The sequence below is a fragment of the Phocoena sinus genome, chromosome 4 (assembly GCF_008692025.1).
Source record: "Phocoena sinus isolate mPhoSin1 chromosome 4, mPhoSin1.pri, whole genome shotgun sequence".
In the NCBI taxonomy this organism is placed as follows: Eukaryota; Metazoa; Chordata; class Mammalia; order Artiodactyla; family Phocoenidae; genus Phocoena; species Phocoena sinus.
In genome coordinates, this window is record NC_045766.1 from 38,017,073 (window position 1) to 38,044,983 (window position 27,911).

At 35.1% G+C, this 27,911-nt stretch overlaps 1 protein-coding gene across 2 annotated transcripts in view; it reads left to right on the forward strand.

Annotated features, from left to right (window-relative positions):
* RSRC1 (arginine and serine rich coiled-coil 1) overlaps positions 1-27,911 on the forward strand; it is a 464,476-nt gene that overhangs the window by 271,505 nt on the left and 165,060 nt on the right. For both annotated transcript variants that reach the window (XM_032631166.1, XM_032631165.1), the window contains exon 6: positions 16,114-16,165. In XM_032631166.1, coding sequence (XP_032487057.1) covers positions 16,114-16,165 — 52 coding nt within the window. The remainder of the gene's footprint in view (positions 1-16,113; positions 16,166-27,911) is intronic.

Here is a 27,911-nt window from a genome sequence, read left to right on the forward strand (position 1 = left end):
GGGCTGAACTTTGAAAGAATATAGTTTAGCTAGGAAAAGGAAGTAAAAGTTGTCCAGACAAAGGGAACCGATAGGTTTTTTGTATAGATAATGCATTTTTATGAACATGCATTAGAAAAAGGGCTATGTGACTCTGGACCAGTAACTTTTCCCCACAAGGCTGTTGTCAGTATTAAAAGAAATAATAGCCTTATGATTCCAGTAAAGATGGAATAACAGGTCAGATTTACCCTCCCATCTCAAACAACTAAAAAAATTGGACAAATTCTTTGAAAAAACAGCTCTCAAGACAGTGGACATCAAACATGAAAGACAGTGATTCCTGAGAGATGGGAAAAATGAGGTGAGCCATTCAGTTGCTCCAGCTTAAGGCCTAGAGAACTTGTCCTGTCATGCCACAGGGAGGGAGCACCCAGGTAGCACCTGGTGGTCTCCTTGAGTTGAGAAGATGGAGCTGTGATATCAGGGAGGCAAAAGCCTCTAGAATTCACAGGGCAGGTTACCAGAGAAGAGTGAGCTACAGAAAACCTGCAGAGGACCCCTTGAGTATTAAGCAGACTACTCATCAGTACTTGCATGTGAAGAAACTATGCAATGCTTGGGAGAGAACCACCTGAAGTGACTCGAGGAAATCGTACCTCCCACTCACGCAGAGCTGGGCATAGTGCTGTTCCCAACAACCAGTATGGAAAGCCTCCTAATTCATGGTGCTTCCAATCAAGTACTAAAAATGTCTTATCTCAGTAGTGGGGAAAAATTAACTACAGACTTAAAGTTGTTCTGGTTCTGCCTAACAAAGTCAGAACTGAAAGGATCAAACTGCTTCCAAGTAATTTAACTGTGTCCCAGAACAAAAACTAAGATAATTTATAGGAATACAAAAATATCTAACACACAACAAAATAAAATTCTCAATGTCTGACATTCTGTCAAAAATTACCATGTATTCATGAAACCAAGTCAGTATAACAAGTATTAGGAAAATCAGTTGAAACTGACTCAGAATTGATACAAGAAGAAAATTAGTAGATAAGGACATTAATAGAATTATCATAACTATCTTTCATATGGTCAGAGAGCTGCTAGATTGACTGAATGTATTTGGTAGAAACATGAAAACTATAAAAAATAAAAATTCTAGACATAAAAACTACATGACTGAGATGAAAATTACACTGGATGAGGTTAATGGAGATGACACATTGCAGGATATGGATTAGTGAACTAAAAGACATAGCAAAAGAAGCTATCCAAAATGAAACTGGAGAGAGAAAGACTAAAAACAAAAGCAGAAAAAAAATAGCATTTCTGAGCGGTGGCACAACTTCAGGCAGCCAAGTACACAACATTCATGTCACTGGAGTCCTGAAGGGAAAGGTGAGAAAAGGGGGCAACAGAAAAATATACTTGAAGACATAATGACTAAAATGTTTCCAAACTTGATAAAAACTATAAAATAGCAGTTCCAAGAAGCTCCACAAGCCCCAAGCGCAGGAAATGTGAATAAAACTACACCAAGGCATATCACAATCAAATTGCTTAGAGCCAGTTATGAGAAGAAAATCTTAAAAGCAAATAGAGTAAAGATATCATTGTTATTATGTATAAGGGAATAAAGATAACCATGGAAGCAGATTCGTCATCAGAGACAATGCAAACTATAAGACAAAAAAGCAACATCTTTAAAATAACGGAAGAAAAATACTATACACCTAGAATTCTGTACCCTGGGAGGATATCTTTCAAAAATGAAGGCCAAATAAAAATTTTTTAAAAAGACACTCAAAAATGGAAAGAATTTATCACCAAACATCCTGCAGTACAAGAAATATCAAAGGAACCCATTTCAGCACTAGAAAATGATACCACTTAAAAGCTTTTGCACAGCAAAAGAAACCATAAACAAGACAAAAAGACAGCCCTCAGAATGGGAGAAAATATTTGCAAATGAAGCAACAAAGGATTAATCTCCAAAATATACAAACAGCTCATGGAGCTCAATATCAAAAAAACAAGCAACCCAATCAAAAAATGGGCAGAAGACCTAAATAGACATCTCTCCAAGGAGGACATACAGATGGCCAAGGGGCACATGAAAGGATGCTCAGCATCACTAATTATTAGAGAAATGCAAATCAAAACTACAATGAGGTATCACCTCACACTGGTCAGAATGGCCATTATCAAAAAATCTAGAAACAATAAATGCTGGAGAGGGTGTGGAGAAAAGGGAACCCTCTTGCACTGTTGGTGGGAATGTAAATTTATACAGCCACTGTGGAGAACAGTATGGAGATTCCTTTAAAAACTAAAAGTAGAGCTACCATATGACCCAGCAATCCCACTACTGGGCACATACCCTGAGAAAACCATAACTCAAAAGGGCACACGTACCCCAGTGTTCATGCAGCACTGTTTACAATAGCCAGGACATGGAAGCAACCTAAATGTCCAACGACAGATGAATGGATAAAGAAGATGTGGTACATATATACAATGGAATATTACTCAGCCATAAAAAGAAACAAAATTGGGTCATTTGTAGAGACGTGGATGGCCCTAGAGTCTGTCATACAGAGTGAAGTAAGTCGGAAAGAGAAAAACAAATATTGTATATTAACGTATGTATGTGGAATCTAGAAAAATGGTACAGATGAACCTATTTGCAGAGCAGGAATAGAGATGTAGACGTAGAGAACGGACATGTGGACACAGGTGGGGAGGGGAGGGTGGGACAAACTGGGAGATTAAGATTGACATACATACACTACCATGTGTAAAATAGATAGCTAGTGGGAACATGCTGTAAAGCACAGGAAGCTCAGCTCCATGCTCTGTGATGACCTGGATGGGTGGGATGGGGGCTAGGGGTGGGAAGGAGGTCCAAATGGGAGGGAATATAGGTATACATGTAGCTGATTCACTTCACTGTACAGCAGAAACTAACAAAACATTATAAAGCAATTATACTCCAATAATTAAAAAAAAGACAAAAATAAAAAGAGTGAGTCCTCAGGGACTGGGAGCTGCTCTGGACCTGGAGGAAAGGCTCTGGGTCCAGCAGGGTGAAATGGCCCCTGGAAAGGGTGGTGGGTTGAGTAATGGGACACAGGTCTTTGTGTTCTCAGGGAGGCAGGGAAGGCCCCTGCAAGACTTGGGTTAGCATTTCCTTTTGGCTAGAATACCAGATGGTCAGGGAATGACAAGGAGCCCTTGGGGTCTCCTGACTCAGCTAGGACTGGGAGGGGTCAGTAAGGAAACATATGGAGCATCACAAGTGACAGACAGCCAAAACAATATCTCCCACCCCACATGCACTTCTAGAACCTTGCACCTCCCCCATCAAGACATGGAATCTAATTCTCCTTCCCTTGACTTTGGCTTGGGACTCTTGGTAACCAGTGGAGTGCAGTAGAAGTGACACTGTGACTGCTAAGAAGGAGTCATACAAAGCATCACAGCTTGTTGGAACACTCCTTCTGGAAGCCATCAGCTGTCATGGAACAGCCCAAATGCCTAGAAGCCACCATGTTGTAAGGAAGCCCAAACGAGCCCATGCCAAGAGACCACCAAGACCACATGAGGACAAGGAGACAGCTGGCCAAACGCCCAGCTGTGTGCACCTGCGCAGCTGTGTGCATCTGCCCAGCTGATTCCTTCCCACCTTCCTGACACAAAGAAACCATGAGAAAGAATAACTGATTGTTGTTTTAAGCCAAAAAGAAAATGATACCAGATGGAAAACTGGGTTGATATAATAAAAGGTTAGAGAGTACTAGAAATGATAATCATGGGTAAGTATATCTCTTTAAAAGATGATGTTTAAAACATAGACACAGTATATTGTGGAGTTTATAACAATATGTGACAGCAATGACAATAGTAATACAGAGGCTGGGAAGGGAGAAATGAGAGGATACTATTATAAGGTTTCTATAGTATATAGGAAGTGGTATAATGAAGATAGAGAGTGATAAGTTAAAGAAGTATACTGCAAACTTAGCAACAACCAAAATAACACAAAAGAATTATAGCTAATAAGCCAACAAAGAATATAAAATGGAGTTATAAATATGGTCAATCTAAGAAAACGCAGAACAAGAAGAAAAAGAGCAAAAATCAGATGGGACAAATAGAAAACAAATAGCAATATGGTAGATTAATTACATTAAGTGTAAATTGGTCTAAACATTCTAATTAAAAGGCAGAATTTTTTCAGATTACATAAAAGAAAAATCCAACTATGTGCTGCCTATTTAAAAAAAAAAACATTTCAGATATAAAGGCCAAGAGGTAAAAATGATAGAAAAATATATACCGGGCTAAAACTTAACATTGTTAGGATGTCCCTTCTCCTCAAATGGCTATGTAGATTCAATGCAATCCCATGCTAAAATCTTAGCAGGGACTTTTTTTTTTGGTAGAAATTGATAAGCTTATTTTGAAACTGGGGATGCATAAGAGCTAGAGGAGCCAAAACTACTTGAGAAGAAAAAATTTGGAGAAGTTATTCCACCTGATTTCAAGTTAATGTAAAATTGTACTCAAAGAAATAAAGACAGTGTGGTATTAGTATCAAGATTGACAAATCGATCAATGGAACAGCATAGAGTCTAGAAATAGACTCATTTAAAGCAAAAAATAAAAACCACAGAAAAACAAAAGGTTTTTCAATGTATATGTTGCACCATATACAGACTTAACAGAATGTATTTCATAGAACTAAATGTAAACAAACCGTAAAACTTCTAGGTATAAACATAGGACAAATCTTTGTGAAGTGGGGTTAGGTAAAGATTTCTCAGATATAACGCCACAAAAGCATGATTCATAAAAGACGAAATTGATAAATTGGACTTCATCAATATTAGGAAATTCTGCTCTTCAAAAGAAACTCTTAAGACAATGAAAAAACAAGTCACTCGGTGGGGCGGGGAGGCTTTATAAGTATAAATATATAATTCCTTGTGTGTGTGTGTGTGTGTGTGTGTGTGTATACTTTGCAGGCCTCATATGTGAAAAATTACTTTCATTATAATTAAGAACTCTGAAAACTCAATAATAAGAAAGCAGTTTAATAAAAAATTGGCAAAAGATTTGACCATCTATTTTACCATCAAATATATATAGAGAGAGATAATAAATAGGCACATGAAAAGATGCTCAACACCAATAATCATTAGGGAAATATAGATTAAAACCACAATAAGGTATACTAAGTCATGAGTAGGATGTGGAGCAACTGACACTCCTATACAGTGCTGGTAGGAATATGAAACCACTTTGGAAACAGTTTGGTATTTTCTTAAAAAGTTAAACATATGTTTACCATACAATTCAACCATTCCAATCCTAGATATATACCCAAGAGATCTGAAAGCATATATTTATATAATGACTTTTACCTTAATGTTTATAGTATGTTTTATAATAGCCAAGAAACTAGAAATAGTTTGAATGTTTGTCAACAGGTAAATGCATAAAGAAGTTGTAGTATTTACTTACAATGGAATACTACCCAGCAGTAAAAGGGAATGCATATCGATATATACAACAGCATGGATGAATTTCAAAATAATTATGCTGAGTTTAAAAGCTAGACATAAAAGAGTACATATCATATGATTCCATCTATATAACATAGTAGAAAGTGCAAAGTAATGTATAGTGATAGAAAGCAGATCAGTGGTTGCCTGGGAACTGGGAAGTGGAATGGAGGCACAGAGGGGCATGGAAGAATTAAAGGAGGACGTGGAAAATTTTGGAGTAATGGACATGCTCATTATCTTAACAGTAATGATGCTCATGGCTGTATGAGTATGTCAAAACCTATAAAACTGTACGCTTTAAATGGTGTAATTTATTGTGGTTTCATTATACCTTGATAAGCTCTCTGAAAATTTTAAGAAATTATAGAAGTAACACACATGATTGGCATAATGTAAACATTTAGTAAATAGTAGTTTCTTTAAATTATTATTTTTATTATCTTCCTCATTATGCTTTCAGATCTTTGAAATTTGAGACTGTATTGGAGTCATGTCAGCATCATGGCATAGAGTGAAACATTACCTTTGTCTCTCCCCTTCAATATTCAACCAGTAAAACATCCACAACTGAGCAAAGCTGACTCTGCCCAACATACCAGAATGCCAGAGAATTCTTCATTTCTGTACATCTACATATGGGTGGTCTAGAACACATAGGGGAGATAAAACTGAGGAAAGAGTAGAGGACGTGCCTGCGATTAAAGCCCTCCAGCCTCAGCAGCTGTGCCCACAGGCCCATAGCATTTAGCAGCAGCAAGGGAGGCAGCACACATGACTTTGGCCTCCTGGCCACAGTGGCATCTGTGGCCACAGGTAACTGGGCTGCAGTGGCAGCAGGGCCTGGGACACCATCCCCCTCCCCAGAACTGCAAACCTGACAACACCAGATACAGCAGAGGTGCCCATGCAACCCTGACTTCTCTCCCACCCTCACCCTCTGTGGCAGAGCTTGAGACTCAGGATATCCTGAGTAATTGTTTTATTTTATACAACAGCAGCAGAATACACGTTCTTCTTAGGTACACATGGAACTTTCACAAGGATTGACCATATGGTGGGACACAAAACAAGTCTCAATAAACTTAAGAAGATTGAAATCATATCAAACATCTTTTCTGATCACATCCATGTTGTAGCATATTATAGAATTTCCTTCCTTTTTAAGGCTGAATAATATTTCAGTGTATGTTTATACCACATTTTGCTTATCCATTCATTCATCGGTGGACACTTAAGTGTTTCCATTTCAGCTCTTACGAATAATGCTTCTATGAACATGGGTGTACAAATATCTCTTCAAGACCCTGCTTCCAATTCTTTGGGGTATGTACCCAGATGTGGAATTGTTAGATCATATGGTAATTCTGTTTTTTAATTTTTTGAGGAACTGCCTTATTGTTTTCCACAACCCTGTATCATTTTAATTCCCATCAACAGTACATAATGGTTCCAATTTCTCCACATTCTTGCCAACACTTGAGCTGTGTGCAAGCTGCTCTAGGAACAGGTGCACTGTTGCTTGTCACGTGGCTGGGGGTAGGGGATGGGTAGTTGCTACTGTGCTAATAGCTGAAATTGACCAAAATTAACCGCAATTTACCCTCCACATCTTCCCCTGGTAGTTTGCAAGCCTTCAAAAGAATCCAGCGTTCTAAAAGAGTTATGTCAGACAGATTCTGCCAGTGTAATTATTGTCTAGATGGGGAGATGGATTCCTGGTGCTTATTACTCTGCCATGTTCCAGAATCCTCTCTGTATATATTTTTTTGTATAAAAAGAGCATATGATAATATAAAATTGAGAGTAATAGCTGAAAACCATATAATGCAGTCCTAATTTTATTTTGTGAAATGTTGTTTCTAAGCCTGAGTTCTCTCCTTGCTCAGCCAGTCTTTCTTTCAGACTTTATATTTCCCTGTCATCAACAAAGCCAAAAGTGTGGTTGGCAGCTGGAATGGCTGTAGCTTCATCAACTTACAGAATTTCCATAGGGGTGGCCAGTGGTTAGGAAGCTAAATATGAATGGAAGTGAGAAGAGTGAGCAAATAGTTTAAATAGTTCAGTGTGTAAACTGGTTTTTGTAAGGATAGGCTTCTTTTTGCTTCTCTTTTTTTTTTTATGGTCATGGCTCAGAGGATTGTGCTGGTTTGGAATGTTAGCTTTGGCAGTATTTTGAGAATCTAGACATGCAGTCAGTCTATTTGTAAGGAACTCAGGGTATTGGACTAAATAAGAGCAAAATCAAAGTTGAAGGAAAAAGTCTAGACACTGAGGTTGGTCACCTCCACAAGTCATCAAGAGACTGACCTTTCTTTTGGTTTCATCTTAGGAGCTTTTGTTTCTTCCTAAGAAACCACTTTCTTCTCTAAAACTAGGGCTTACCAATGGAGTTATGTAGGTATACTTGGCTACCAAGGGGAGGGGAGGGAGCAGGGCAGTTCTGTAGCATCCATGGCAATAGAAAGACTACCAAACCCCTCCTCCCCAAAAAAGGACCCCTATTAATTTAGAAAGTTTAAGCCCTATGTGATATAAAATCTTATAGTAAAAATTCATACTGTACTTACTGTTGTTCTATCAATGTCATTGCTAATATTTATTTTTTAAGGGAACAACATTTATATTCTGTGTAATTCAGTTTTGGTAATATTTTTCTAATTATGCATTACTAATTTTGATTTAAGGAATATTATTATTTTTTAACATCTTTATTGGAGTATAATTGCTTTACAATGGTGTGTTACTTTCTGCTTTATAACAAAGTGAATCAGCTATACATATACATATATCCCCATATCTCCTCCCTCTTGCGTCTCCCTCCCACACTCCCTATCCTACCCCCTAGGTGGTCACAAAGCACCAAGCTGATCTCCCTGTGCTATGTGGCGGCTTCCCACTAGCTATTTTACATTTGGTAGTATATATTAGTCCATGACACTCTCTCACTTTTTCCCAGCTTACCGTTCCCCCTCCCCATGTCCTCAAATCCATTCTCCATATCTGCGTCTTTATTCCTGTCCTGCCCCTACGTTCTTCAGAACCATTTTTTTTTTTTAGATTCCATATATATGTGTTAGCATATGGTATTTGTTTTTCTCTTTCTGACTTACTTCACTCTGTATGACAGACTCTAGGTCCTCACTACAAAAACTCAATTTCGTTTCTTTTTATGACTGAGTAATATTCCATTGTATATATGTGCCACATCTTCTTTATCCATTCATCTGTTGATGGACACGTAGGTTGCTTCCATGTCCTGGCTATTGTAAATAGAGCTGCAGTGAACACTGTGGTACATGCCTCTTTTTGAATTATGGTTTTCTCAGGGTATATGCCCAGTAGTGGGATTGCTGGGTCATATGGTAGTTCTATTTTTAGTTTTTTAAGGAACCTCAATACTATTCTCCATAGTGGCTGTATCAATGTACATTCCCACCAACAGTGCAAGAGTGTTCCCTTTCTTCCACACCCTCTCCAGCATTTATTGTTTGTAGATTTTTTGATGATGGCCATTCTGACTGGTGTGACATGATATCTCATTTTACTTTTGATTTGCATTTCTGTAATGATTAATGATGTTGAGCATTCTTTCATGTGTTTGTTGGCAATCTGTATATCTTCTTTGGAGAAGTGTCCATTTAGGTCTTCTGCCCATTTTTGGATTGGGTTGTTTGTTTTTTTGTTATTGAGCTGCATGAGCTGCTTGTAAATTTTGGAGATTAATCCTTTGTCACTTGCTTCATTTGCAAATATTTTCTCCCATTCTGAGGGTTGTCTTTTCATCTTGTTTATGTTTTCCTTTGCTGTGCAAAAGCTTTGAAGTTTCATGAGGTCCCATTTGCTTATTTTTGTTTTTATTTCCATTTCTCTAGGAGGTGGGTCAGAAAGGATCTTGCTGTGATGTATGTCATAGAGTGTTCTGCCTATGTTTTCCTCTAAGAGTTTGATAGTGTCTGGCCTTACATTTAGGTCTTTAATCCATTTTGAGTTTATTTTGTATATGGTGTAGGGAGTGTTCTAATTTCATTCTTTTACATGTAGCTGTCCAGTTTTCCCAGCACAATTTATTGAAGACACTGTCTTTTCTCCATTGTATATTCTTGCCTCCTTTATCAAGGATAAGGTGACCATATGTGCGTGGGTTTATCTCTGGGCTTTCTTTTTTTTTTTATCTTTTTTTCTTTTTTTTATCTTTTTATTTATTTATTTTTTTTATCTCTGGGCTTTCTATCCTGTTCCATTGATCTATATTTCTGTTTTTGTGCCAGTACCATACTGTCTTGATTACTGTAGCTTTGTAGTATAGTCTGAAATCAGGGAGCCTGATTCCTCCAGCTCCATTTTTCTTTCTCCAGATTGCTTTGGCTATTCAGGGTCTTTTCTGTTTCCATACAAATTGTAAAAATTTTTTGTTCTGCTTCTGTGAAAAATGCCATTGGTAGTTTGATAGAGATTGCATTGAATCTATAGATTGCTTTGGGTAGTATAGTCATTTTCACAATGTTGATTCTTCCAATCCAAGAACATGGTATATCTCTCCATCTGTTTGTATCATCTTTAATTTCTGTCATCAGTGTCTTGTAGTTTTCTGCATACAGGTCTTTTTTTTTTCTCCTTTGGTAGGTTTATTCCTAGGTATTTTATTCTTTTTGTTGCAATGGTAAATGGGAGTGTTTCCTTAATTCCTCTTTCATATTTTTCATCATTGGTGTATAGGAATTCAAGAGATTTCTGTGCATTAATTTTGTATCTGGCTACTTTACCAAATTCATTGATTAGATCTGGTAGTTTTCTGGTAGCATCTTTAGGATTTTCTATGTATAGTATTATGTCATCTGCAAACAGTGACAGCTTTACTTCTTCTTTTCCGATTTGGATTCCTTTTATTTCTTTTTCGTCTCACTGCTGTGACTGAAACTTCCAAAACTATGTTGAATAATAGTGGTGAGGAGCTTCCCTGGTGGCGCAGTGGTTGAGAGTCCGCCTGCCGATGCAGGGGACGCGGGTTCGTGCCCCGGTCCAGGAAGATCCCACATGCCGTGGAGCGGCTGGGCCCGTGAGCCTTTGCTGCTGAGCCTGCGTGTCCAGAGTCTCTGTGCTCCGCAACGGGAGAGGCCACAACAGTGAGAGGCCCGCATACCGCAAAATATAAAAGATTAAAAAAAAAATAATAGTGGTGAGAGTGGGCAACCTTGTCTTGTTCCTGATCTTAATGGGAATGGTTTCAGTTGTTCGCCATTGAGAGCAGTGTTGGCTGTGGGTTTGTCATATATGCCCTATATTATGTTGAGGTAAGTTCCCTCTATGCCTACTTTCTGGAGGATTTTTTAGCATAAATGGATGTTGAATTTCGTTGAAAGCTTTTTCTGCATCTGTTGAGATGATTACATGGTTTTTATCCTTCACTTTGTTAGTATGGTGTATCACATTGATCTGCGTATATTGAAGAATCCTTGCATTCCTGGGATAAACCCCACTTGATCATGGTGTAGATACTTTGAATGTGCTGTTGGATTCGGTTTGCTAGTATTTTGTTGACGATTTTTGCATCTATGTTCATCAGTGATATTGGCCTTTTTTTGTAACATCTTTGTCTGGTTTTGGTATCAGGGTGATGGTGGCCTTCATAGAATGAGTTTGGGAGTGTTCCTCCTTCTGCTATATTTTGGAAGACTTTGAGAAGGATAGGTGTTAGCTCTTCTCTAAATGTTTGATAGAATTCACCTGTGCAGCTATCTGGTCCTGGGCTTTTGTTTCTTGGAAGATTTTTTTTTTTTTTTTTTTGCGGTACGCAGGCCTCTCACTGTTGTGGCCTCTCCCGTTGCGGAGCACAGGCTCCAGACGCGCAGGCTCAGCGGCCATGGCTCACAGGCCCAGCTGCTCCACGGCATGTGGGATCTTCCCAGACCGGGGCACGAACCTGTGTCCCCTGCATCGGCAGGCAGACTCTCAACCCCTGTGCCACCAGGGAAGCCCTGTTGGAAGATTTTTAATCACAGTCTCAATTTCAATGCTTGTGATTGGTCTGTTTATATTTTCTGTTTCTTCCTGGTTCAGTCTCAGAAGGTTGTGCTTTTCTAAGAATTTGTCCATTTCTTCCAGGTTGTCCATTTTATTGGCATATAGTTGCTTGTAGTAATCTCTCATGATCCTTTGTATTTCTGCAGTGTCAGTCGTTACTTCTCCTTTTTCATTTCTAATTCTGTTGATTTGAGTCTTCTCCCTTTTTTTCTTGATGAGTCTGGTTAATGGTTTATCAATTTTGTTTATCTTCTCAAAGAACCAGCTTTTAGCTTTATTGATATTTGCTCTTGTTTCCTTTATTTGTTTTTCATTTATTTCTGATCTGATCTTTATGATTTCTTTCCTTCTGCTAACTTTGGGGTTTTTTTGTTCTTCTTTCTCTAATCGCTTTAGGTGTAAGTTTAGGTTGTTTATTTGAGATTTTTTTTGTTTCTTGAGGTAGGATTGTATTGCTATAAACTTCCCTCTTAGAACTGCTTTCGCTGCATCCCGTAGGTTTTGTGTCATCATGTTTTCATTGTCACTTTTTTCTAGGTATTTTTTGATCTCCTCTTTGTTTTCTTCAGTGATCTCTTGGTTATTTAGCAGTGTATTATTTAGCCTCCATGTATTTGTATTTTCTACAGATTTTATTCCCGTAAGAATATTAGTTTTTAATAGAATACAATTTTTTCTCCATAAGATTGCTTCATACAATATAATTGTGACATTGTGTTCTTAAATATGTCCTCATTTATCAGTTCTTATTTTGAGAAATTGCTATATTCCATGCATTTGTATTTGATGCTAGCTTCTTATTTATTTCATAAAGTATTTTTTTTTTGGCTCTGAATAACATTAGTACCATTTACCAGTTTTAGATGGAATTCATACCAATCCCTGGAGTCTGATACACTCTAAAATAGCTAAAGCATTAGAAATTTTGGCACTCAGGCCCCAAAGGTTTTTTCAGTCTAAGTCAGCTTAGTATGATGATACCTAACTAAAAATGGATTAGTAGAAAAATGTTCTTTTAACTGTATATTCTGTTTCTTCTTTCTTCTTAATCTTTTCTTAAAAAGTAACTATAACTGGCAATCAGAATGATGGCAACATAAATCAGGCTGCCTCCTCTCCATTTCCAGCTCCAGCTTATCTACTTTTTCTGAGTCAAGCAGCTACTGATGCAGATAGGCAGGTGGGACCTGGAGGGTTTCAGCCAAGTGACCTGTTGTGATGCTTTCCCTCTCTGGGACAAACTCAAGGCTGAAACACTGTGGAGGAGCACTTGGAAAGAATTTGAAGGGCAAATGACTGAGAGAAAAAGACTGCAACTGAGAATCCCATATCCATTCAAATTATTCACCAGTTGTGGCGAAAGAAAGATATTTGCAGGTGGGAAAAAAGTGAGAGAACATGTGTATCTGAATACCCTATCCAAGAAAAATGCTTGTGAAATGAATCAAATATTTTTAAGAGCAAAAATACTTATAAAAGACAAATTACTTTTAAAAGTCTGGCAAATCTAACAATGTGTTTGTTCCCATAGTTGGAATTGATCCCTATATTTCACAAATAATTTAGGAAGTTATATTTGTATAGGCAAATGTACTATCTTGGATAGATTTTTTTTTGAACAGAATCAAAAATCTATCCGTATGCTTTTATATCTGTGAAATTAATTGCTTTGAATTCATGAATATCCTAGTGATGTAGTTAGAAGAATCCTGAGATTTGGAGTCAGAAGTTCTTAATTTCAGCCTATCATTTACTAGTAAAGGCAAGTTAGGAAACTACTCTTATTCCATGGTTTTCTTTATCTTTGAAACATGAATCCTGTATTATAGATTGTTAGAGGAATTAATAAAATGTAAATATGTCTTAACAGGTGTTTTTATCATAATCATCAACCATTAAGACTCTTTAGGGACGGTAATCACCATATTTTTAAGACATGGATTTTAACTGGGGGAAAGAGGGAGCTGCTATGGAGGGGGTTTTGTGGGTTAAGAGACTTTAACAATATTGTTAATATTTTACTGAATATGGGTACTCATCACTTTGTATATTTGTTTTAAATATTTCTTATTTGGTAAAAATAATCTTATGAAATACCTATAACTTTCCCATGAAATATCTTAACCAATAAAGTTTCTCACATTTTTCTATCAAACGTCACTGCTTACTAGGATACTCTGAAATGTATACTTCATAATTCTGTGCTTGCTTGAGATCTGCTAGTCAGAACATTATTTCCTTCTTGCCATTCTAGTTATGCTATGTTGCACAAAGTAGCAATATCATGTTTCTACTGTGTTTGTTAAGTAGATGACAGAGATCACAGACTGTCTGTTTGGGGATTGAATCTAGCTCTGAGAAGTACTGTTTGTTCCACACAGTATTTGTCTTTATGGTGACTTAAAGTCTCAGGAAAAAAATCAAGAAGTTTTATAACCCTTGATTTGCATTTCTGCATGACAACACTGAGTTGGTGCTGAGTACCAGCTGCTTTCTTTAGCTGGGCCATGTGCTCCGCAGTTCTGCACACTCACTATGCTCCCTGATACTGATGTCAAATGTCATTTGCCTTTCATCATTATAAATGTTCCTGTTAATTGCTTGGCAGTTTCCTTTATAACTGTTAGAGAGATCATATTCAGTAGATGTCACAGTCTTCTATTGATATTTTGCTATGATATTTTAATTTGATGTCACATTTTTAATATTGATAACTTTATAAAGCACACTTACGTACATTTTTTTCTACAAACATATGACATAAAATATTCTTTTTGTTTGTCAACTCCTCCTTCTCTCATATCCAATCAGTCCTTTCATGTTACCAATTAAATGTTTCTCAAATCTAGTTCTTCCTGTCCAAACTTACTGCTACTGCTCCTCCCCAGGCCCTCATCGTCTCTCATCTGGAGTTCTTTAATTGCTCCCTAACTGAGCTCCTTGCCTTCTGTCACATTCTTTGCAGTTCATCCTCAAGTATATTGCTAGAATGATGTGTCAGAGTGCAGATCTCATCTTGTCACCCCACTATTTCACATTCTTCCAAGTCTCTCCGTCTTATATGGCAGGGGTCAACAATCTTTTCCTTAAAGATCTACATAGTAAATATTTTAGACTTTGCTGGCCATAAGAGTCCTGCCGCAAATAATTGACTCTGCTGTTGTTGAGTTGAGCACAAAAGCAACCATGGACAGTATATAAACCAATGGGCATGGCTATGTTCCCATAAAACTTATTTACAAAACCAGGTTAAGTCATAGTTTGTTAATCCCTCTTCTATGGTATAAAAGGCTAGCCCTGTCTTCTTTCCTGTCTCATCTACCACTCTCCTATCCTGTTTCTTACAGTTTATTCAGAAGTACCATTCAAATTCTTAAACTTTTCTGAGCACAACATCTTCTTTCCATATCCAGTTATGTAATTCTTTTCATTCAGGCTGTTTTTTCACAAATAGCAAAACATTCAAATATATCTTGTAAAATGTTAATTCTCAAATGATGGTATCGTATATAAACATGAGATTATTTAGTCACTTACTGACATCTTAAGAAATGTAAAGTCTTAAGTATTAAAAACAGTTTTTAGGGCTTCCCTGGTGGCGCAGTGGTTGAGAGTCCGCCTGCCGATGCAGGGGACACGGGTTCGTGCCCCGGTCCGGGAGGATCCCACATGCCGTGGAGCGGCTGGGCCCGTGAGCCATGGCCGCTGAGCCTGCGCGTCCGGAGCCTGTCCTCCGCAACGGGAGAGGCCACAACAGTGAGAGGCCCGCGTAACGCATAAAAAAAAAAATAAATAAATAAAAAAAAAAAAAAAAAAAAAAAAAAACAGTTTTTAACAAGTCTTTCATAAAGATCATAACCTTGATACAATCCATTTTACTGTTTGGATACCATCAACATATCCAAAAATCTCAGAATAAGGTCACTGGTAGGAAAGTAGTTTCAACATTATCAACTGTATTGAATCAAAGTTCATTGAGAGAATAATTTTAGGACAGTTAGTAGGAATTGAAAGCAGTAACTCATATTGTGTCCTATCTTTATCACAATTGCTCCTTTCAAATACTGTAAGGAAAGCAGAAAATATTTGGTTTTAGGATATAATTTGCCTGAGGTATTGGACTTTAAGTTGCTATTTAAATTCTAATAGGTCATTTTGCATGTTTCCATATGCAAAGAAACAACACAGCTTGAGAGTATGTTGTTAAATGTGTGGGTTTTGCCTCCTTATTAAATTATATGTATTTAGGCTGTTGCTGACTGGTACATGTTGGATAACAAATAAAAGCTATTCCAGTAAAAAAAAAAAAAAGAAAAAGGAAGAACTTCATTCTTGAATCATAATAATGAAAAGTGTGATTTGATTACTAGGGTGAGAGAGTAGATTGGTAGAGCTGCTGTGATGGAATTTTGTTAAGATGTGGGTGGATATTAATACTGATTATGACAAAGTTCTCTAAATTTTCTGATACTCACATAATAATGCATTAATTTAAAGCTCTGTTAAAACTACCTTGTAAGTGTCTTTTATGGTTGATTTTTAGCCACCAGCTGAACAGGCCAAAGCAAGACTACAACTGGTTCTTGAAGCTGCTGGTAAGTGTTAATAATTAACTTTATTTAAATGAAAATATGTGAAATAAATCCTAGCACGCTTACAGATGGGTCAAAGAGCAAAACACCTATTTTCATATAGCCTCACAAATTTGTGAGATCTTTGTATGGCCATATTTTACCTCAAATATTTATTGCTATAGTGTGATGTTAAAAGGTCATTCTTTACCTTCTTATTATGAAACTGGCTTCGATTTTAGTTTTAATTTTGATGAAGTCCAGTTTATTGATTTTTGTCTTTTACGGACTGTGCTTTTAGTGGCATGTTTAAGAAGAATTTTATACTTCTACATTTTATATTTGAGGCTGTGATCATTTTGATTTAATATTTATATAAGGTGTGATTTTTAGATCAAGGTTTTGCTCTAAAGGAAATGAGATAAATGTTTAATAATTCTTCCAGTTACATTAGACTAACTCATTGGACTATTCGTCTGGATACCATCTAATCTTAAAAATCTGTATGTTTTAATATCTCAATTGTACAATAATTCTTTCTTTGATTTTAGATTATAATACCCAGATTCATGTACACATTAAATACTTTACTTTTTAAAAATATAAGAGATCCATGTTACCTTTTCCAAGTACTGATATTTTACTCTGAATCTTAATGTGGTTTTTAAAAATATATATTACATTCAAATAATAAGTTATCAAGATCAAGCATGAGGTAGGGTTAGAATAATATTACCAAAGGAGTACATGTTTCTTAAAATTATTTACTTTCTAAGGATCTGTAAAGAGTTCATAATTTCCAACTGGAAAATGAGAATTCTATTTTGACATCAAAAGTAATTTCACACTACCAAATGATGGTAGTTATATTTTAATATTCATTGCAAAAATACATGTATGCATATTAATTCAAGGGTTTCTTACATTAGCTCCTTTTATTCCTACCCAGTGTGTCTACAGTCTAAAGATTGGGAACACCAGTATAAATGATATACTAGCTTCATAAATCACTAATTGAAGTAACTTACTGTATAAAAATTAATATGTTGACTGTGAATCTCTATACCACTTCATATTACTTTAAAAGTCACTTATCTTTATGTATTGATCTTACTCATTTTATCTTTAATTACATAGAAAACATGATATACTAAAATTTTGCTTACTATTAGGTTTTTCAAATTTTGACTCTCCAATAAATATACTATAGGATAAAGCTAGTTAATACGATTCTCTGTTATTTATATAATATATATTCATTCTTTAATGGCATTTTGCTTAGAAGAAATATTTCCTGCTTCATTACTTGAGTACTGACAAACTCTTGCTTTAAAGGAAAATATTTATGGTGCTTAGTCCAGAAAATATTTGTTTCTGTTAATGCAACTATAAAGAATTGTATTTCATAGTTTTATACAGTTTTCTTTACCTTAAAAATATTTTTTTAACATCTTTATGGAGTATAATTGCTTTACAATGGTGTGTTAGTTTATGCTTTATAACAAAGTGAATCAGCTATACATATACATATATCCCCATATCTCCTCCCTCTTGCGTCTCCCTCCCACCCTCCCTATTCCACCCCTCTAGGTGGTCACAAAAAGCATATTATAAAACAGATCTGACAGTGCGGACCTCAGTGTATAACTTGCTTATATTGGTCCCAGCTGTCACTCCTCATTTTTTAATTTAACATTCTAAATTCTATTAAGGATAAATAGGGAGATTCTGTGAATTTGACAAACATTCAAAATATTATGACAATTTTCAAATTAAAAAACTTAACATTGCCCCCCATAAGCAAAGGACAGACCTTAGCTAGATGTAGGATTATTTATTTAATCATTTTCTTCTTATTGAACATTTACATTGTCTCTAGCTTTTCCCTCTTACCCATAATACTGTTACGCACATCCTGTTACAAATAGTGTTTTCCGTAGTTTAGCTTATTTTCTTGGAATTGATTACTACAGAAATGAGTTTATGAGATTAGAGGGTGTTAATATGTAGAGTGGCTTTTTATACATTCTTGCTAAATTGTTTTACAAAAGGATTGTGTTGTAACCATTGTCACTGGTTAAGAAACCATTTTAACCAGATTTTGCTTTTTGATGCCATTTCTATGACTATATTGCTTTGTAACATGAAATAACATATTATACCCCTTTGAAAAACATATATTACTGTAATTAATGAGAACCTGTGGCCTTGGAGAGGAGAAGCAGATAGATGGATATAGGGGAATGCTAAGCAAATATAGAACTTATTCTCAAGGTTCTGGATCCCTGTTTCAGTGATGAATCAAGGTATTCATTGTATTGTTAAAAATAAACAAACAAGCAAAATAAAGTAGGGGGGAATAAGAACTTGAGCTCAATCTGATAAGGCTCATGGATAAAGTCTAGCCTGGTCCTAAGATTGAGGTGGCTGGATAAGAAGGCCTGGTAGTTCCCATTCTGTCTCATTGGAGTTTACTTGAGTTCCCAGGGAAAACACCCTCAACTTTGGGGCCTTAAAATTGGGTATAGGGAAGAACTTAAGGCTGTATGCTAGATTCTTGAGCCAGGATTTATTTTAGCCTTATAGTTACCATAATCTGGTAGATAGGGTTCATATGTAGAAATCTTGCTGACTAGACTTAGTCTTTTACTCTAATTGTGGGTCCCAGAAGAAAGTTTTATATATTACCATTGCATTGTTATTGATTTATTAGTGAATGTTAATCATGGCCTTGGTTTGGAATTAAAATATATTTAATAACATTTGCCATAATTACTAGCGGTATGATTTTGAAAGACATATGTATGAGTAAAATACATAAAGCAAAATGTAACCATGTACCTTGAATTTGAAGTCAGAGATTTTATTGTATTTGTTATGATCATATTTTGTATATACTAAACTGTTAACATTTTTATATTTTGCTATGCTAAATCTTCAGATTTAGATAGAATCTTTTTTCATGTTCATTGCCAAAATGCAATTGAAATGAAGTTTCATGTCTCTTGTTTAACTTTTAATTTGAAGGTGATGTGAAGTTAAGGTTATGTCTAAGACGTTTTGTTTTTTCCAAATGCTGGAGGACTCAAGCTTGTAAAACTATATAAGTTTGTAAGATTGAATCTTTAAGTTATCAATATAACTTCAGATAATGATTTACTTTATGATATTGAGTAAATCCAATTAAAAATCCTCTTGGCCATGACTTCTTTCTTTTCATTTAAAAAATACTTTTACCATTCTCACATTCATTAAGATTCAAAACCTTGAAATGTTTATCTTTGACTTCTTTATAGGCAGTCATTCACCTAGAATTAATAACTTATTTTGAAATATTTTTTATAGTTATCCCTCTATTATCTTTCCCACTGCCAACTCCTTAGTCTGGACACCAAACAATCCACCCAAAGTTTAATCCATTACCTCCTAGTTGGTCTTTTGCTTCAATTCTGTCTCTTCTCCAGAGAAAGGGTGGTGAATAGTGGAAGGGCTCTAAGCCTGCTTCCACTGCTCACTCATTCTGTGACCTTCAGTAGTTTGATGTTTATTGTTTAGCCAAAATGTTTTTTTTTTTAAATGGAATATGGCAGATGTGTATATTTTTCTAGTTTACTGTAGTTCTTTACTTTTTAGAAGTAATTTATTGAGGTGAAATTCACATAAGACAAAATAAAACACAACTGTTTAAAGTGACAATTCAGTGGCATTAAATACATCCACAAAGCTCTAACCACCACCTCTATCTAGTTTAAAAACATTTCCAAAGTAAAACCTATTACCTATTAGGCAATTTCTCTCCCCTCACCTTACCTTCAGCTCCTGGCAACTGCAACCATCAACCTGCCCTCTATCTCTGTGGATTTATCTATTCTGCATATTTCATATAAATGGAATCATACAGTGTGTGACCTTGTGTGTCTAGCCTCTTTCATTTAGCATGTTTTGGAGGTATAGCCATGTTGTAGCCTGTGTCAGTATTTTATTCCTTTTTATGGCTGAATAATATTCCACATAATACATTCCACATAATACATTTGTATTATGTATATAATATATACATAATATATTAATATACACATAATATAATATATACATAATAATACACAATATATATACATAATAATACATAATATATGCACATTATGTATAATATTCCACAGAATACATTTTATGGCTGAATGTATATATATATGTGTGTGTATGTGTGTGTGTGTGTGTTTGTGTGTTTACACACACGCCATTTGTTTATCCATTCATCTATTGATGGAAATTTGGGTTTTTTTCCACCTTTTGGCTATTGTGAACAGTGTAGCTTTGAACATGCACATATATATGTACTTGTTTGAGTAACCATTTGTAACTTTGAGGGGTATACACCTAGGAGTATAATTATAGGGTCATTTGGTAAATTCTTGGTTTAACTTTTTGTAAAACGACCAGATTTTTCCACAGCGGCTGAACCATATTACATTCCCACCAGCAGTATAAAAGTATAGCCCCCATTGTCTCAACTAGACCATGTTGCATATTTAAGTTACCTATTTGACAGTATCAATATTTAGGTTTTAAGGATTTCCCTACACCATTATTTCCTAGTCTGTAAGGGGAGAAGATGATGATTACCTTATAGGATTGTTGTGAAGATATATATTATAAGTGAAGTATCTAGCCCAGAGTCTGGCAGATGGTAGCCACCAGAAAATTTTTATTTCCATATTGCTTCTGGTGAGTACCATTGCTAGATGATTCTTTCTCACCCACCACTTGATCATGCTGCTCCTTTGCTCAAAATTATTCACTGGATCTAGATTGCTTACAAGATCAGTTTTATACTTCTGTGCTTAAGGTTCCAAGGTTCTGTATGGTGGATTCACAGACTTCTCTAACTTTTTTTCTTAGAATTCATTTTTATACTTCTTCTCATTATTCTTTGAGTTACTCATGTTCTTTTCTACCTGGGAATTTTTGCTTGTGATTATTTTCTCCTCTAGAAATATCTTTCTCCTTCCTCTTTCTCTCTCTAAACACTTCAATATGCATCTCAGATAACATTGCCATGTGATTTCTCTGACCATTACATCATGTAATCTTTCTGTTCTCCTTTGAATTCTTTTTCTTTTATTCTATGCACACCATTCATGTTGGTATTTACTCACATACTGCTGATATTAATATTTATTTCATGAGTGTTGGACCTATTTTCCCAATGAAATAATAAATGTCTGAAGGTCAGGAACCATATCTAAAAACTTCTGGATCTTTCCCAGGAGTTTTAATAGCGCCTGTAGTGAGTGTCACTATGCCAAATAGAATTCTAGCTATTAATCTTTGGTGAGTAAGTCACTGTGAAATAATGTTCTGGGTAACTGAAAATTAAGCCTTTGGATGCTGGTGTGCTCATTTAAACCACTCTTTGGTGAATTTTAAATAAATATATTGAAAAGTTCCCTGGCTGCAAAAGTAGAAGATACATGGCAATAATCTAACTTTTTAATCTTAAATTTGAAGGTAGTACATGACAGAAGAGGTAACAAAATGTGATTATCACACAGGAGGAAGAAGGAAGATAATGAGTTTACTTAAAGACTCATCTCCATCATTTTTGCTGTCACTGTTGTTTGACCACACATTAGTTGATTTTCCACAAAAACACAATGTCATCTTATGCTCCATATGCTCATAGGTCTGAAGAAGAATTTAGAGGAGAGATTTTTCCAAAACATAAATATTTTTCATCACCGTGAAAAAATGACACTTCTCAGAACATAGTTTCAAGACAATTTTCTCTAAAAATATTTTTAGAGAAATCTAAAAATATTCCTAATATTTTATCTCCTTAATATTTTACTTTTAATAGAATTATTGACACCTGCAACCTTTAAAATTATATCTCTAATGTTATAAGAGAAATAGTTTATTTAATGCATGTATGGTAAATCCCCTTGATCATAAAATTTCTGTGTAATATTTCATTTTCTAAATAATATCTACAGCACTTTTTATTGTGCTTTACAGTTTTCAAAGCATTTTCATAAATCTTTTATCATTTGACTCACATCACTGCATGGAGAGCTAATTAACTCCATTTTACAAATATCCCAAAAGCTTAAATGACTTGTAAAAGATCACATACCTAGTAAGTGGGAAAACCAGGACTCAAATCCAATGATTTCTGACTCCTGAGCTATTTCTATCCATAGGTTAAATCCCTGAGTTACGTTCAGCAGAAAGAAGGGTGATAGAAAACATTACCAAATACATATCTTGTTTTGCTAGGCATAATGCTACAATTACCTTATAATAAAATAATTTCTATCCTCAAGCAAGCCTTTGATTCTGAAATGAGTTGTTTTTAATTGATAATACAAAAGAATTAAAGATTTATTCAGAATACAAGTTCTTTTCCTTAACTATTAGGGTGATCATAGTAGCTATATTTCTGAGAACTTTGAAAAATCTAGGGTAATGTTCTGTGATTACCAGTGTTTTCTTCTTCACCCCAACTATGGACATGCATTTCAGTGACCCTTGCTGGGATAGAAGCTAATTAAGTATTGTAAAACACAGAAGAGTTACACATGTAAGAACACTATATCAAGGAAAGAATCTGTTTTGGGGAATAAGCCATAAGTGCCTCACTCCATCCCAGTTATTCTGCAGCATGTTAAACTTGGATTTTCTTCTCTTAGTTACCCATTAAGTACCTGGAAGCCAAGTCCTAAACCTTTCTCTTCATAGCCATCTAATCTTGTAAGTCCCAGTACTTCTCTGAAGTCCAATCTAGCTTTAAATATTTGTAGTTCTGAGAATTACAAATGAAATTGCCATGATAATGTTGTGCTGTTTCTGGGGAGCATAGAAAGCCATTCTGCAACCCTGATTTAATGTCGACACAGGTTTTGCTCCATAGGCTTCTGACCACTGATCTCTGGCTCCAAGAAATAGGTTGATTTATTGTGAGAGAGGCTTTCATGTAGGGCAAACCTAAAAAAACAGAGCAAGTGATTAAAAAGTTAACTTCTATTTCATATAAATAAATAGTTTTCAGACTTCTTTTTTCCCCATGTAGGCTTCTGCTTGGTTGTGTGTTGGTTAGTCTAGATTCATATCCAGTTTCGTTCACTAACTTTGTGAGCTTGAGCAGATCACTTCCCCTTTGCTCTTCTTTAGTTTCCTCATCTATAAAATTGAGATACTAATAGTACATAACTAATGGGGTTGTTATGGACTTTAAGTGTGCTAACATTTGTAAAACACTTAGAATAGTACCTGGTACATAGTAAGCATTCAATAAATGTTTGCAATTAGTATGAAAAGCAATAGAGTATGGTGGTCAGGTTCTGAAGTCAGATGGCCTGGGTGCTATTCCCAGATCCATTATTTACTGACAAAACCATGGGAAAATTGTTAAACCTTGTTCAACCTCAGTTTTTTCATTTATGAAATGGGAATGAGAATATATACTTTTAGAGTTTTAGTGAAAACTAAATAAATTAACGTAATAAAGTTTTTAGAACAGCACCTAACATATAACTGAGCGTTCTATAAACATTAGCCAGGAGGAGTGGAAGTAGTTTTTTATGGCATCACCAGAGTGGCTTTGTGAGGTAATTAAAGAAGAGATATTGGGTCAAACATCCTCCTCATACCACCATACATATACAGTTAAAAGAAGTTATCAAGAATTAAGAATTCTTGTGCTTTTTAAAAGAAACAAATGTATATAATCAAATAGTTTCATTGACTTGGGCATTGGTTAAAACCTTTTTTTCATCAAATGTGGTTTCTGCAAAACCACATTTCTTCGGAAATTTTACATAAAATTTAATACCTTTAATGCAAAATCAAATTGATAATGTTAATTTAACTCCCAGTTTCCAATAATGAGCATGATTTTGCACTTTGTGTTAATCCAAAAAGATATACTAGTGCTTCCTAAAGAGAACTATTAAGTAAATTACTTTTAGAAAATGTAAGTTATTTGTTTTAGCATCAGTTACACATTTATATTTGAATGACTATTATTTATCCCCAATAATATTTAGTAAGAAGAAAGCTATCAGTTAGAGTCTAACAATATCACAGCAACTTGCCATGTTTGAGCAGATGTTAAGCAGACAGTAGTTGAATGTTAATTTTGAGAGGGTGGTATGTTTAAGCCTAGCTGAAGTATGTTGCATGTGGGCTTTCTAGACTTGAGTACAATGCTGGCTCTCTGGGGAGAATTTTAAAGCTAAACCTCTTTCTTTTGGGTCCTCTATATGGACTCTCTCAAGTCAGTATAAAGCAGATCATCCCTAGGCTAAAGCCCTTCAGCTTTTGTTATTGGGCTCTGTAGACCTGTAATTAGGCCTCCTGGCAGGCCTTGCAGGCCAGTTAATGGTCATATGGAGTTTCTGTGAGGCAGACTGGCTTTGTATAAATCCTGGGTAGGAATATGTTTATGGGTCACTTCCTACCAGGACCATGCTTTGTCCTTATGCCCTGCGGGCTGACAGGGAGCAGGTTCCCTTGACCATGGACTGTTCAGTTTGCAACTCAAAATCTACTCTGCTAATCCCCAGTGTAAACAGAGGATTTAGAAGGGCTTCTGTCACTTACAGTTGCCAATTCACTTGGGTGTCTGTGAATTTATTTTTCCCCAGAATTCATTATTGAAAGACTGACAAATGTATAAGATTTGGATGTTTGGTTTATCAAGTATGCAGTTTCTTTTTCAGTGGTTTTATAATCATTGTAAATAATTTATCTAACACAGAATTATATAATGAAGTTTTTTTAAATTAAGTACCCTTTACTATTTAAGCCATTAAAAAATTTGAAATAACAGCCACCCTTTTCCTATAAGGGAAATTATAGGTCTGTTTTTATGATAAGAGTAAATAACATTATGTACAGAAATTTACCAAAAAGTGATTAATACAGATTTCAGATAAGTCAAAGAAACAATTAATTCAAAACTCTTCTATACTATACATTTTATGTTAAGTAAAAATTCCATTTTAGTTCCATTTAAGTTCCATGTGTAACAGAGCTTTTGAAAGGAGGAATATCAGATCAGTATATAAAATGCTCAATAAGTATGCATTTCATGAAGTATTTAAAATAATAAGAGTACCATTTATTGAGCATCTACTATGTGGCAAGCATGTTTATACATTTTCACATATTATAAATATTTTTAATGTATGATCCATGTTTCCTAGCCAAACAAAATGTTTGGGTTTTAAGAAAGTCATAATTGAGATTTCTTTTGTTTTTCCACTTTACTTCTTTCTTTTTTTTTTTTTTTCTGTTTGCTTGGATTATGTGAAGAATTTGATTCTAAAATGTGTAAGTTCTGAGTGTGATCTGAAAAGAACTGTCACCTGTCTTCCTATGAGCCAGTTTTTCTTTTAGGGGGAAATCAAATGATGAATACTTTCCCAGGTCTCATCTAGTAAATCAGTGCTCAGTATTTTGCATTTTGTGATGTAAAAATGGTTCATGACAGATGTGGCTGAAAAGACCACATACGTAGACTGTATGATTTTAGTCTGGTGGAACTAATAGGATCACTCATTACATTTTAGACCCTGGGGTTTCTTTTTTCTTTCATTAAAAAAACAACAACAACAAAAAAAAACCCTGTTTAAATAGAGTGGTCCTTTTTGTGTGTGAGTACAGCATATTCCCTTAAATTTACAAAGAGTTGATGGTAACAAATCAACAAATAACTCTCTCTTCCAAAAAATTCTTTTAATAATCTTTATTTAATGTTAACTGTTATTTTTAATTGTCCTATCATCCCATAAAAATTAAGGTTTTGTTCTATTTTTATAAAGGATTTCTTTGAATTTTATATAGCAAAACTAAAAAGTGCATTCCTTAGAGAATCCAAGACCTGTGAATTAAACAGTCATATATTAGAAATAAATTGTGCAAATATTGAAATAATTAATGACAACAAAAAGACATTATATGGTAGGAATTCTTGGTGTTCACTTACAACTGGGAGAATCATAGCATAGTCTGCTTTTCTTTTTATTGTACATAGTATATTTACTGAAGTAGAAATATATTTGTGATCTATTTTGGAATTCAAAAAATGGTGGTTCCTGAACAATGTAAAGGATCTGATCTTATTTTAAGTTTGACCAAAAGTTCATGTTTACATTGAAAAATACCCTGTGTGATTTATATCAAAATGCTAATAGCAGTTATTGTTTCTGTGTGGTGAGATGTCAGTTTTTTAAAAAAAAAATTTTGGCTTGTCTTCATTTTCCAATTGTTTTGAAGTTATGAAGAGAACCTAAAGAGATATAGAAAAGGTTTAATTTAAACACAATAAAATTCCCCAACAATTAGTCTGAAATTTGATGTTGTGACAAATGTATACAGTTGTGTAACTACCACCAAAAATTTTGATAAAGGACATTTATATTTCTCCAAAAAGTTCCTTTTACTCCTTTGAAGTCAATTCTCTCCTCTTGGACCTTAGCAACCACTAATCTGCTTTATGTCACTATGGTTTTGTTGTTTTCGAAATGCCATATAAATGGAATCATATGGTGTGTGACTTTTATGTCAGTAGTCTTTCACTTGGCATAATGCTTTTTAGATTTGTACACATTGTTGTGAGCATCGGTTCTTTTTACTGCTGAGTAGTATTCCACTGTATGTCTATACCAGTTTGTTTATTCGTTCAACACTTGGTGGACAGGTGGGTTGTTTCCAGTTTATGGTTTTTGTGAGTAAAACTTATATGAACATTTGAGTACAAGTTTGTGTGAACACGTAGTTTCATTTCTCTTGAGTAAATACTTAGGAATGGGATTCCTTGGTTATATAGTAAGTATAGGCTTAACTTTAATCCCAAACGGTTTTCCAAAGTGCTGTACCATTCTGTGTTTCCACGGCAAATTATGGAAGTCTCATTTGTTCCCCATCCTTGACATCGCTTTGATGTTGGTTTTTTCCTAATTGCAGCCATTCTGTTAAATGTGTTGTGTTTCATTCGACTTTAATGTGCATTCCTGTGATGACTAATGAGGTTGGGCATCTTTCACGAAATCCTTTGTCACCTGTATACTTTTGTGAAGTATCTGCTCATATCTGTTGCCCATTTTTAAAAGGAATTGTTTGTATTATTGACTTGTAGAGTTATTTATATATTCTGAATACAAGTCAGATGTATAGTTTATAAATATTTTCTCCTTGTCTATGCCTTGGCTATTTTCTAAACAATATTTTTGGTTTTTTTTTAAGTAAAGATTTACATACAGTAAAATATACCCTTTTTAGGGACAGTTCTTTGATTTTTGACAAATGCAAACAGTTGTATAACAGCACCCAGAATCAAGATGTTGAACAATTCTATCATCTCTTAAAATATCCCCATCCCTTTTGTTGTGAACCCTTCCCCCCAGCTAGCTCCTGGAAACTGATCTGTTTTTTGTCCCTACAGTCTTGACTTTTCTAATATGTCATATAAATATAATAGTATAATAAGTAGCTTTTTGAGTTTGGTTTCTTTGACCTAGCATAATGCTTTTAAGATTTATCCATGCTGTGGCATGTATCAGTAGTTTATTCCTTTTTTTATTACTGCGTAGTATTCCATTGTATGCGTTAATTAATTGAAGGATGTTTAGATTCTTTCCAGTTTGGGACAATTATGAATTAAACCATTACAACATTTTCAAATAGGATTTTGTGTGAACATAAGTTTTTGTTTCATTTGGGTAAATACTCAGGACTGGTATTGCTGGATAATTTGATAATTTTATGT